Source organism: Mauremys mutica, chromosome 1, assembly GCF_020497125.1.
Source record: "Mauremys mutica isolate MM-2020 ecotype Southern chromosome 1, ASM2049712v1, whole genome shotgun sequence".
Lineage (NCBI taxonomy): Eukaryota > Metazoa > Chordata > Testudines > Geoemydidae > Mauremys > Mauremys mutica.
In genome coordinates, this window is record NC_059072.1 from 133282305 (window position 1) to 133295945 (window position 13641).

The 13641-nt window shown below is 42.0% G+C and overlaps 1 protein-coding gene across 1 annotated transcript in view; it reads left to right on the forward strand.

The window, feature by feature from the left end:
• VWF (von Willebrand factor) overlaps positions 1–13641 on the forward strand; it is a 224898-nt gene that overhangs the window by 92472 nt on the left and 118785 nt on the right. The window contains exons 20-24 of the mRNA XM_044996564.1: positions 1774–1912; positions 3319–3453; positions 9228–9374; positions 10104–10244; positions 12583–12702. Coding sequence (XP_044852499.1) covers positions 1774–1912; positions 3319–3453; positions 9228–9374; positions 10104–10244; positions 12583–12702 — 682 coding nt within the window. The remainder of the gene's footprint in view (positions 1–1773; positions 1913–3318; positions 3454–9227; positions 9375–10103; positions 10245–12582; positions 12703–13641) is intronic.

Sequence of the window (13641 nt, forward strand, 5' to 3'; positions counted from 1 at the left end):
CCCAGAAAGCAACTCTGCCTCAAGAATTGACTAATCAGGGACCAAAGCAAAGAGCAAACTCTTCTGTTGCTATTACAGCTCCCTTCCTAAAGGCTACTGCCTTTACACAGAGCCTTGTGTAGCCGAAAAACTAGCATCATCACCACAGCATGTCTACCCAAGACTGAACACTTGCTTGAACGCTAAAAAAAATAATTTGAAAGAAAGACCACCTGATCCCTGCCATAGTGGTTTATATATATGATAGATCTGATCTCTTGATATCAGTTTTGGGTATGAGGGAGAGGTCTGCCTTAAATTTATTGAAATTACATCTCTCTGTGGTTTTTCTACTACATACCTAAAATCAACTTTCTTTGTTGAGGATATTAAAGTTCTGCAGAAGCCTTAGTTTTTGATTCCTTGCTCTGGTTCAAACTCAGATAAGCACAGAAGGTAAGTCCTATTCATAGATGACCAGGCATGAGCCTTTTGTGGTGCACAGGCATAGGCGCTGACTTCCCCTCTTTCCCATGGGTGCTCAGTCCCCTCACTGCCCCAAGCACTGCCCCCACTCCACCTCTTTCATGAGGCCCCGCCTCTTCCCACCCCTTCCTCACCCCCATTCCAACCCCTTCCCCAAAGTCCCCACCCCAACTCTGCCCCTCTCCCAGCCAATATTCCAACTCCTTTCCCAAATCCCCGGCCCCGCCTCTTCCCCTGAGCGCACCACATTCCCGCTCCTCCCCCTCCCTCCTGTAGTGTGCTAATGCTGTCAAACAGCTGTTTGGCGGTGGGTGGCCGGGAAGCGCTAGGAGGTAGGTGAAGGAGCGGGGACGCGGTGCGCTCAGGGGAGAAGGAGGAGGTGGGATGAGGGGTGAGTGGAGCTTGGCTGCTGGTGGGTGCAGAGCATCCACTAACTTTTTCCTGTGGGTGCTCCAGCCCCGGAGCACCCACGGAGTCAGCGACTATGTGCACAGGTCTTAGAGCCCTTGCTTGATACTAGCCCTAAAGAGGGGCAATAATAAAGAAAATGAAACTGAAGTACAGTATCATCCTTCCCCACTTAAAACTAAAGCTAATCTCCCTCCCGCCCGCTATCCATCAGTTTGCCTACAGAAATCTGCCCATGTCCCTAAATTACCATATAATTCATTGTCATTCACTGTTCAGAAAATGACCAGAATTAGTATAAAAGGGGAGTTGAGCGGAGGAGCCAGAAGGGTGACTGCTTTTCTGGAAGATATGCTTTAGCCAAACAAAAGTTATTAGGCTCCGTAGAGTGGTAATGGGGTGAAATTCCATGGCCTGTGATATACTGGAGGGCAGATTAGATGAACTAATGTTCCCTTTGGGTCTTAAAATCTATGAATCTGTGAAGTTTTATTGGCCAAAATTTTCACAAGTGATTAATGCTTTTTGATGCCCAACTTGAAGCACCTCAAAGGGTTCTGATGTTCAGAAATTGCTGAACACCCCACTCTGAAAAATCAGCCCCTTTAAGGTGCCTCAAGTTGGGCATCCAAAATCACTGGTGACTTGTGAAAATTCTGGCCAATATATGCCAGTTATGAATAAGAGCTACTGTGCGCTGATAAATATATAAATCACAATTGAATGCTCTGCTTGCTGCTACTTCTCTTCCAGTTTTCTTTGTCTCAGTGTACTGTTTCTTTGGGTTTTATGCTCTTTGACGCAAGAACGTCATCTTTGCAAATAGTATCTGGCACGCATTTGGCACTATATAAATAATAAACAGTAAGAGCTGTCGGTCTTCTGTTCTCTCTCTTGCAGTGTGTGTCGTGGTCGAAAGTGGGACTGCACAGATAATGTATGTGATGCCACCTGCTCAGTTATTGGTTCAGCCCATTACTTGACATTTGATGGACTGAAATATATGTTTCCAGGTTTCTGTCAATATGTGTTGGTTCAGGTAAGAATTAAGACTATTGTTCATTGTTAGAATGACATGTCAGGTTAAAAAAATACTTAAATTTTTTAAGCCATAAACAAAGAAAAAAAACAACATTTAAATGAGTTACTGTAAAACATCCTTCTTTGCTAGGCTGGATATATAACAGAGGTGCTCAGCAGTGGTGAGATGGCTTGGAAAAAATAGGAGCACTGACAACTTCATACCTACTAGTGAATACCCACTATCTGTTTCTGAGAGGCTTCTTTCTCCGAAAGCCCCTTCTCTGATACCCCACCCCCCTTTGCTGATATCCCACAAAGTGAATTGCAGGGTCTCTACAAGACTGGCATTCTCTCAATTAACTACACTCAATTGCAATGCCTCTAGAATTAAAACTTAATTTGTTCACACTTTCATGTCACCAGCTTGTGTCAAGCTGATCTGAAACAACTTATTTTCTGGGGGTTCTGTGTATGTATGTGTGTATGTAAACACACACATCTAAATCTCTCATTGCTCCCACAAATCAGAGACTTAGATATCTAAGTATCAGAGGGGTAGCTGTGTTAGTCTGGATCTGTAAAAGTGGCAAAGAATTCTGTCGCACCTTATAGATTAACAAACGTATTGGAGCATGAGCTTTCGTGGGTGACAAAGTGGGTATTCACCCATGAAAGCTCATGCTCCAATACATTAGTTAGTCTATAAGGTGCCATAGAACTCTTAGATATCTAAGTGGCCTGAAGATTGCAGCTACACATGCAAATAACTGTGGGTATAAATATGTGACTGCAAAAGCAGAGGACAATATATGAAAATCTGGCCAAATATTGAATAGATCCATTCTTAAAAGATAACAATACTTTGCATTTCCATAGTACCATCCCTCCATGAATCTCAGTGTTTACAAATATTACTGAATTAAGCCATGCACCTCCATGTGAAGTAGGTTGGTGTTTTAATTTTAATTGTACAGATGGAGAAACGAAGAAAAGAAAGATCTTGTCTGAGACCACAAAGCAAAAAGCCACTTCATAACCCAGATGTGGCTTCATTTTATTTCATTATATGAATTGTGAAATCTTGCCTTCAACTTGTGTACATAAAACTGATAAACACTGCACCCATTGTATATCCCTGAGATAGCACAGTTAACATTGCTGCAGAAACCCTTATAGTTAAAGGGTCTTTACAAAGTATCTGTACAAATGTTGCATGCTGGCCAAGTGTGTCTTTGTCTCCCCCTATGGTCAGGACAAAATGTATGAGTAGTGGAGAAACTAGCATGTTGACAAATGTCTGAGCAGCCCCACAGTGCCTGAAAGAGTTCAGCTTTTCAGACTTGCATTTTCCCCAGGTGTTTTTCGGTATGTTTAAAATGTCCCTGTTGTTAATGACCCGTTGCATTTGTTTCCCTTTAATAGGATTATTGTGCGGATAAGTCTGGAACCTTTCGGGTTCTCATTTCAAATGATGGATGTGGATTAACTGGAGAGAAGTGCACTAAAAGGCTTACGATTCTGTTTGACAATGGGGAGATAGAGCTGTTCAATGGAAATGTATGTACTCCTCTGCTTCTCTTCCCTCTTTCTCTACAAAGGGTCTGCCAGTATTTTAGGATGGGCTGTAACATGGGGGGATGAACTTTCTACTGTGCTTTGATATTTGAAGAGCTGTGTAATAAGATGAACATGCCAGTGACACAGCGTGTGGGGAATGTAAATCCTACATCAGATAATTGTGGTGAATTGTTCGGGAGTATATGATACAATTCCACTCGTGGGGCTAACTGTGTTTCTTTGCTTTGCTGTAATGAATCTCTGCAAGTCCTGCCTTGCAGGAGGTAGCACCTATAAAGCAAATTTTAGGTGGAGTTCTGTAACTAGCCATCATGGGCCATATAATTAAAGGTATTTTGCTGTTGCCCTTCAGTCCTTTGCCAGGGCTTTTAAATGGAGTGCTGCTGCTGTTGCTTCTTTTGAGTGTCTTATTGGAAAATACTCTATGTAGCCTGGGCCCTCCTGATGGATTCTTCATTTGCAGGAGCTACATTCCGTTAAACAGAAAACTGTGAATGGCACAGAGAAATGGCAGGGAGATCACTTCATTTTACTTTGTTTGCTTTCTCTTTTTTTTTTTTTGAGTGGTCAGTACCAGACTGTAGCTCCCTTGTCTTTCTACATACTTTAAAGGTATAAATCTATTTCAAGCATAGCTATTGCAAGAAATGTCTGTCCCTTACCTAGTAAAACTGTAGTTTAATTTAGTCATGTGAAGGACCAGGCATGTTGCAGGAGCTGATGCAAATGTCAGCTTCCTTCCCCATGCTAAAACAAATGTCAGATGGAAAATCCAGATGACTGGATTCCTCTTCCTCCCCCTTCCCTACACACTGTCAAAAAATGACCAGGAACCGTTCCCACCTTCCACCCCACTCCATGACAGGATATAACCTTTCCAGAGGGCAGGTTTCAGCTATTTGCCTTGGGCGTTGTAACAGCCAGGAATGTCTCTGTGTTCATACATTACAGATCTCCAGTGAGTTATAGAGTTACAATTACCCAAACTTCTGAGGTACTGTACTTTGTCCTGGAATCCGAAGTAGATCTTTGCAAAAATGTTCAGAGAGAAACATGAAACCACACAAAATTTGTCTTGTTTTGGGTTTAATGCACAAAATCGAACCAGCTTTTCACTTGGTTTAAACCTGCAGACTGTTATGTTCCAGGTTATTGGGAGTGGCTTACATCAAAGCACTGAGTACATAACCCATAACCTTTCTTGATCACATCTGTGTATGGTCCATTCAGACACAAGGATTGCTTGCGGGGGATTGTACACAGGACATTTCAGCTCCCAAAGCGGTCCTGTTACTTACTGCAACTAAAGGAAACCTCCCTTGGGTGTGCACAAGTAACAAGCTGTTATTGGCACTGGGGTCAGCCACATGGGCCAGGATTTGCAAGAGGGCTGAGCAATGACAATCAGCACCAGAATTTTTTTTAAAAAAAAGCTTACCTTCCATTTAGGCACCTAAATATATAGCTAGATTTTTTTCAAAAGAGCTAAGCATCCAGCAGCAACTTGTGTGAACAAAGAGAAGGTTCTGGGTTCTTTTGAAAATCTGCCCCCATAAGTATTTCATCTGCATTGCAGATTACCCACACCACACTGACTAAACTCTCAGTCTCAGCTGGGCAAGAAATGTTTTATTCCTGTCGCATGAAAATTTGTAGATATCAAAATATTTTCCTGTCATGAATCTGGAAATTAAAAATTAAATTAAAAAATAAAATTAAAATTAAAATCACAATGTTGAGGAACCCCAAAATTCAGTTTGGGTCAATTGAAATGTTTCATTTTGATTTTGACAATTTTTTATTCATATATATATATATATATTACTATAATTAGCTTCAATTTAAAACAAATAGAAAACTGGAAGTTTGTATTTAGCAAATGTCAAAATGTTTCCATGCTGCATCAAATGTTTGAAGATGTTGTTTTGAAGGCAGCTTCTAGTTTGAAGTGGTCCAAGAACTATGCAAGGTACCTGGGTGTGACTGTCCCAGGAGGTGTTAAACTGCTGCATGAGGTCATTTATATTCCTCTTCTGAAACAATTAATATCTGCCACTTCTCAGGGTCAGAAGTTTACTACTTCATGGCTTGGGCAAGGAGCCTCCATAAACATAGTAAATCTATGACTGAGGTTAACATTCCAATTCTATTTTGACCAGTTCTGGTCCTTGTCTAAATTTTGAAATACAAACACAGACTGATTTTGTGATTATTTAGAAGAGAAAATACCCAAATGTGAGCAGAAAAAAAAAGAATGTGTAGAGCAGTAAGGGAGATGGGGGATTTCCATTTCCTTAAATGACGGGCGGGAGGAAGATTGGCTGAGCCAGGTCCAAATTGTAGTGGGCTGGCAAAGAGAAAACAGAAGTAGAACAAACAGTAGGCAGATTTTGAATGAAAGGATTCCTTTCGGGAAAATTCTGTCCTCCTTGTACTTCACAAATGGATTGACCCTTCTGGCTGTGCATCCATACAAATATTGCATTAAACCTCAGAGAGCTGGGATAGGGCCAATATTACACAATGTTTGTTATGAGAATTCTATATAATAAAAGTAGTAGCATCTGTATATATGTAGATATCTAATCTATGTAGAGTGCCATCTATTTGTGTGTAAGTAGGGGGTGGTATTAATATGTCTGTAGGGTCAATATAGCTATTGTTGTGCATTGCAAATGGCTTTTGTTGTGTAGCCCATTACCTTGAGCTCTTAATAACGAGTGCCCCCTGTGAGGTAGTGGTGAAAGCTCTCAACTCATCGTGAAATCACTGAGAACTGCAGGTACTCGGGACCTTTCAGGAGGTTCTCAGCATACTGGGTCGGTGGTGAGTTCCTTTCAATTCCCTACACGCCGAGTCCACTCCACCCCAGTAAAATGGACTCTGTATTTTTCCTCAGGCAATGCTGCTAAATAATTTGTAGTCAGGGATTTGATTAGAATAACACCAATTGGCCAGTTCTCTTTTAAAAGAGAGCCAGTTCCAGCAATCTGAGGTGCTCTGTGAAGCCATTAGACTGTCTTCAAGGCTCCAGATTCAATGTGTAATATTATTCTACTCTTAACTCCTAACTGCCTCACATTTCTATGCCACAGCAGCTGGGAGGTTTGGACCTGTAGGACATGGGCAAAAAGTTATGTGTCCAGAAGTAGTGTGTGGGAATGCAAAAGGAATAGTAGATGGAGGATTCCTGTTAAACTGAGTAGGTAGAAATCCACTCCATCAAGGACAGCAGTAGAAGGGGAGAAATCCCAGTTTCTTAAAGGCTTCAGGTTAACACTACCTCAGAGCTCTTGGTGAGCACCAAGCAACATAACTTTGCAGTGCTTGTGCAGAACCATCTAACATTGCATAAGTGTTTCAACTCATTCCTGGTATATGGACTCTGCGGCTGGGTCCCTCTGCACCTGCAGGGTTAGCCATATTGGCTCAGCCACCTTGGAAGAGGGTCTGGAAGCAAAGCAACAATATAAAGAGGATTTAAAACTCAAACCATCTCAAATTTCCAATTTTTACAAAGAAAAACACTGTGCAACTCAATCTTCATGAGCTTACATGTTTGAGAAAGCAGAAAAATGTCTGGGAAAAGCAATCCAGAAAGGGTCATCTGAGTGAATAAAAATCTAACTCAAGGAGAAGCATGCAGAAGAGCATGGGAAATGTCAATAGGAAAAGAAATCACCAACATCAAATGAATAAGAATTTCAGGTACGGTAGCCACCTCCTCAAATGGCCTCTGGCACTGAGAAACGCTGTCCATGACCTTTTCACCTTGACCTCGCTGCAGCATTCTTTTAATTGGCTTCAGCTGGGCTGGATTTCTGTCTTTGAAGGGATCCTTGCACCTTGCCATTTAACCATATTTATTCATTTTTCTTGTCTTCATGTTTCCTATTTTGCTTAGGACCCCATGAGACTGTTTTATGGGATGCCTAAGTAGCCTCCTTGCTGACTTTAAGGATTTCAGTGTCCTTGCTTTCAGCTTTAGGGTCTTTGTGACTAGCTTCCTCTTTCTCTCCCCTCCCCCTTTTTAATTTCTTCTTCTAACCCCCTATTTTAAAGTTGAGTGTCACTGAACTAGTTTGTTTTATATGATGCCTCCCTGGAGGATGTTGAAGGCCCTGCTCAGGAGATCCGTAATGGTTGAAGGGATGGTCTAAAGATGAGTGCTCCTTTCTTATAGCTCATAGTTGAAGTAGATTGAAACAGAATGGGGACCTCTCACTGCACCAGCCAAGGAATTGGAGCCCTGGGGAAGCAGTGCTTACCCAAGCTGGGGAGAGGGTGGGGAGCTCTCCCTTTGCTCTTAGGGTTGCTGTGTACTCCTTCTTCTCTCTAACTCTAAGTTGGGGATCAGCAACCTTTGGCGTGCGGCCCGCCAGTGTAAGCACCCTGGCAGGCCGGGCCAGTTCGTTTACCTGCCACATTTGCAGGTTCAGCTGATCGCAGCTCCCACTGGCCGCAGTTCGCCACTCCAGGCCAATGGGGGCTGCAGGAAGCCACGCACATCCCTTGGCCCGCACTGCTTCCTGCAGCCCCCATTGGCCTGGAGCGATGAATCGCGGCCAGTGGGAGCCACGGTCGGCCGAACCTGCGAACGCGGCTGGTAAATAAATTGGCCAGGTCCACCAGGGGGCTTACCCTGGCAGGCTGCATGCTGAAGGTTGCCGATCCCTGCACTGAGTCCTGTTTGTACCCTTTTGGAGGACTCACCCCCTCTCCCCTAATTCAACATTTTGAATTAACACCTTAGCAGTATTTAAATAAACAGCCATTCCAGACCTTCCTCACGACATGTGGCTAATAATCCTGTTAGGGTTCCCACTAAAAAGGAAATATAGTATGAAAGGAAACATTTTAAATTAATCTCTCACCTCATTAGCAGCGGGAGGCTGTGACATTCTAGCCAAATGCAGCCAGAAAGTGGTCCCAAGCATAGAAAACTGGCAAGAGAGGGCAGGGGGAAGTGTTAGTGATGGAAAAGTTAATTGATAAAAAAAGAATCCAGAGACCCGCTGGTGGTGGGGCTGTCCTTTTATATGGCAGTGGAAGCAAATCTTCCACAGCTCTGAGTCAGAACCTGCCCCTTAATTTCAATGTTTAATATGCAAGGAGTTTCATGCACTTTGTGATAAGTAGACCACATTTATTTTTCTTACAGCTGTTGCAGGCGTCATGAATTTGATGATAGTCGTGGTTTCTAAAAAAGGGAAATGGGTACTGATGTCTGTCCTTTACTTGTTAATTGGCCACTAATTGACTTAGTTGAACTTACCTAGTCATTCTTTTCTTAGCAAATCCATCCCCAATGCTATTTCCAATTAAAAGTGATTCCTTTGTGTATCTATCCCAGTGACAAGTGGGAGCTCCGTAGTGAGGGCTCAGGGGGCACTGCTTCACTCAGAACACTGAGAACTTGTAATCAGAATGAAACCAATGGGTTTCCATCCCAATTCCCTGTGCCATTCAAAGTTGTTTCGTTAAAGGAGTAATTCATCCGCAGGAAGGTTTCTGTGCGAGACATCTGAGCCTGTGCTCAACACTGTGTGCTATTGATGTATACGTTCCAGTACAGTGCTCTGCAGCAGCAGCAATAGGATTTCACTGAACAGTCAACTAACTGCACCGTGGCACTTCTCAAAAGTGCCCTTTGTTAGCAAGTACATGGAGCACGGAGGGAAGTTACAATGACCTGTTTAATATGTGGTCTCAGAGCTGCCCTTGCTAGCACACTGTTTTTTTTTCATGTTTAGGTGGATATCAAGCAGCCTCTTAGAGATGAAACCAATTTTGAAGTCCTGAAGTCCGGGCGCTATTACATTCTCTTACTGGGCAAAGGAATCTCTGTAACCTGGGATCTGGCCATGGGTGTGTCAGTTATTTTGAAAGGACATTTCAGAGTAAGTAACTTTGATTTACTTCTCATTCTCACTAGGAAAGTGCTCCTAATGTTCCCTAATGAATACATCTGGACAGATCCTTCTGGGGGAGCAAGGAAGGAATTCAGTATTTCGTATGTAGGCATGTTAATAGATTCATGTGAAACATTGAGCCCTCTCTCAAAAAAACAAAAGGCCTTTCTACTAATACACTATGGACTAATATTTTTCTGTAGTGGTTCAACACTAAGGGTTCAGTTATGGTTCTTGGTAGGTTGAACCATGCTAGGAATGAAGAGGGAGGAGAAGCACTTAGGCATCATGCCCTCAATAAGGGCAATTGAAAGGGACAGTTTCCTCTGGGAGCTGGAGGGAAGGCATTTCTGAGCAGGCTTTGCTAGTGCTCCCCACACCACAGTGACTTTCAAGGGCAGCAGGAGAAGTGGGCCCATCGCTAAATCCCATGACTCATCCAGACACACTCCCAGTAGAGTCAGTCAGAACCAGCAGTGGTAGCCAATGTCCCCTTCTTGATCCCTGGAGTGCTAGGAGACAGATTGCTCCTGCTCCTCTCTGTGTCAGTACGGTGGGAATGGAGGCTAAAGGCCTTTGCACCTGCCAGGGGAAGGCATTATATAGTCTTGCATTTATAGAGCATGAGAATGAAAAGGTTCATTAACAAAACTCCATGTCAGTCTAAAGGTGGAAGATTTATGTGTTTGTGTTTTGGTTTTTTTTTCCTCCTGCAAGGATCAAGTGTGTGGTCTGTGTGGGAATTTTGATGGAATCCAAAACAATGATTTGACCAGCAGCAATAATAATCTTGAAGTGGATCCAATTGACTTTGGGAATTCCTGGAAAGTCAGTCCAGGTTGTGCTGATGTCAGAAAGGTGACTCTGAATGAACTGTGAAAACTGTTTACTAATGGTTACTACCTCAGTTAGGGGTTGCTGAATGGTTGTGGAGGAAACCAAAGAAATAAACTAACCCCTCTCCCAGAATTCACACCAAACTGGAATCTTTTCTGAGATCTGATAAATGTTCAATTAACTTCTTTAAGTTTTCCAAGACCTCTGTGCTGCTTGGGTTTGGACAAATATTTAAACCGCCAAATCATGTGATAGAGGCTGCATGCCGGCCCAGATGCAGGAGATCCAGCTATAACTGGAAATCACATTTGAGAGCCTGATCTCACAGAATTTCTAGCTACATTTCCAGAAAGGAGAAGTTCAGATAAACATCCAATTTCCCATCATCCTAACCTTTACAGGCTGTCCATTATGAACATTTGCTGGCTCTCGGAGTTTTTCTGTATTTTTCTCACCTTTTCTTGAACTGCATGTTCACCCCTAGATTCCTATGATCATTGCAGAGTGTTTTTTGTAAGATGAGCAGGGATGTAAAGTACAAGATTTACTAGGGTACCACAAGTTAAGAAGATTCCTAGTAAATAAAGTGCATGGGGCATGAGGTTCAGAAATAGAGCTATAACACTAGGGGTTGGAGTCAGGAAAACATAACAATCAAAGGATCATGGTAAAATGAAAACTATGATGGAAAAGGGAGAGAAGGCAGAGTCATGGGCCCAGAATTGGTCGTGGCTGCAATTTGCAGATTCTTTGTAAGTCACGGACCTACTCTTGCTCCCATCGAAGTCAATGGAAGTTTCAACATTGTCTAAAATGGGAGCAGGACTGGACTCACAATAGCTTCCTAAGGTAATAGTTGTCTATGTTAAAAATAAGCATTTCTTTTCTTTGCTTCTCTCAGTCTCCCTAGGAAAGCTATCCCATTTGTATGCATCACTAAATGATGCACCTACATAAGGCAAGCAGCATGTATGACACCATAGAAAGAGCAGGGGCACCATCATAATATGTGGATGGTCTTCCAAGCACACTAAAAGGAGGCCCTCTTTAAAGTCTGCCAACTTCAAACTTCAAAGGGGCTCATGCCAGTTTCCTTAGTGAAAAACAGAATGTGGCCGGCAGCGTAAACAGGTGTTGGTACTGATAGGCAGCAGCTTGACTCACAGCTTTGAGCAGAGACACTTAGCTACAAGAAAGAATAAAGAAGTGAGAAGAAACTGAATTAATTCCCTTATTGGTACGCTCAAATGGGAAGACTGCCTTTGACTGCTAATAGTTGCTGGGCATGGGCATGATCTAGCACCATGTTCTCCTCAGTGCTGAATATCCTTTTTCGGGGAGGGAGCAAGAGAAATTTTCTTGCCAGCTGTGCTGAGACTGGCCAGCCATTCACTGTTCCAGCCTAGTAGGTGAGAGAATCCAGCATGTACTCTGCAAAATATCTCTGCAATAAATATTTTGCAGACCACGTGCTTTCCTTTTGCCATGCTGAGCTTGGGGTGGGGGTGGGGAATGTTGCACTCTCTCCAGTCACAGTGATGTTCTGTGTTTCTGCTGAAGGGAGACATACCAATTCCAATGAAAGCCCCCATTAAGTGGTGTCAGCTGTCAGGCTTACTGGAAAGCTACATCTGGCCATTTTGCAATGTGGATATTTGCTCCAGGTTGAACTAAGGTCACCAAAGTGATTTCTGAAGCTTAAACTACAGTTTAAAAGCCATAAAGGGTAGAGACAGAGAAAACCCTGTAGCAGAGTTGTTTGAATAACTGATTTTGTGGTTTTGCTGACAGTTCCAAAAAATCATGAGGAAAAATAATTTTGGATAGATCCCAAAAATTAAATTTTTCAATTTTTTTTGGTGTATTGAAAAGTTAAAAAAATGGTTTGAAGAAAACATATTGTGTAGATTTTGCATTTTTTTTGTTTTTGCATTAAAAAATATAAAATAGAAGGAAATTTCAAAACAAAAGTTTGTTTCAACCTGAAAAACCGAAACATTTAATTTAGAAATGACAGAATGAAATGGTTAGACCTTGTTGGATTTTTTTTTTAAGTGAACTATTTGGGAAAACCGACATGGACTTGCAAAATATTTTGGTGTTGCCAAATCTACATTTGTCACTGACAATTTTCATCCAGCTCTACCTATGAGGTGATCTAGTCTAGTCTATAGTCTGCCATTGCCATAATATTTCCCTGCAGTGTGGTAGGTTAAAGCTTTATCCAATAAGCAAATAGTTTGTTATGAAAAACATCTAGTGTTAAGAGCTGGCCATATATAAACGATTAAGAGGAAATACTGATGTTCTAGGGTCAGGGCTAACATGACAGTCTCTGCTTGTCTCCTATAACATTGAGCTCCCTCAGGGACAGACTATGACTACTTCATTGTGCAATGGCAACTTAATGAAGCAAATGATGGTGGAAACTTCATGCAGCATATTGACCAGTGAGCTCTTCAAAGAATGCAAAAAACTGGTAAGTCTTTTGTCATTCCCTCCATGTCCTCCATTCCTACATGGGCTGTTCTGAGATGCTTACAGCTGTGCAACCTGCCAATCTGCCACTGCTTGAGAGAGCATCCCAGATGCTACCGTGAGAAAGGTGATGCTGGCAGTGATTTCACAGAGGAACTGGCTGAGATCATTTGCCTCTTCTAGTATCCCCTTGCTGAGAGTAGCCAGTACTGGTTGTTTCAGAGGAAGGTGCAAGGGACACCTCTGGTGGACAGTTACTGAATAACAGGCCCATGAAGGAAATTTCATCTTCACCCTCAGACAGTTAGTGGTTGGCATCTGTCATTTAGTATGTGGATTTATGCCTTAAAACAAACATTCCCCGCCCCCACCCTCAAACAAAAAACTGATTTAATTAAACAGTGGATGTTCTTATTACCATATAAGTGTTTATTTTTTCCTGAAACCTACTGAGCTCTCTGCCTTATTGATATATTGTGGCAATGTGTTAATCGTGCACTATGCAAAAAAGGTTTTCCTTTTATCAGTTATGTATCTATTGCCTTTGTTTCACTGAATGTCTTCTCATTCTTATATTATGTGAAAGAATAAATAGGACCACTCCATTTACTATCTCTACCATTCATTATATTCTTATAAGGTAGTCTCCTTTTATTTAGCTCCTCTCTAAATTAAACAGTTCCAGTCAATTTCAATCTCTCCTTATACTGAAGGCTTTCCTGCATCTTATCATTTATTTTGCCAGTCTCTGAATGCTGTCTGTTTCTATTAGATCTTTTCTGAGGTAGGATGATGAAAACTGCACCCAGTATTCCATGGCATGATCATATTTTCACTAGCATACTGTTTAACAAGTTAATACAATATATTTATTGGAAGCTACATTCAAACTTGCCTCCGCAATGTCCTTTTTAATATCATGAATGGCTAAATCCCTTGG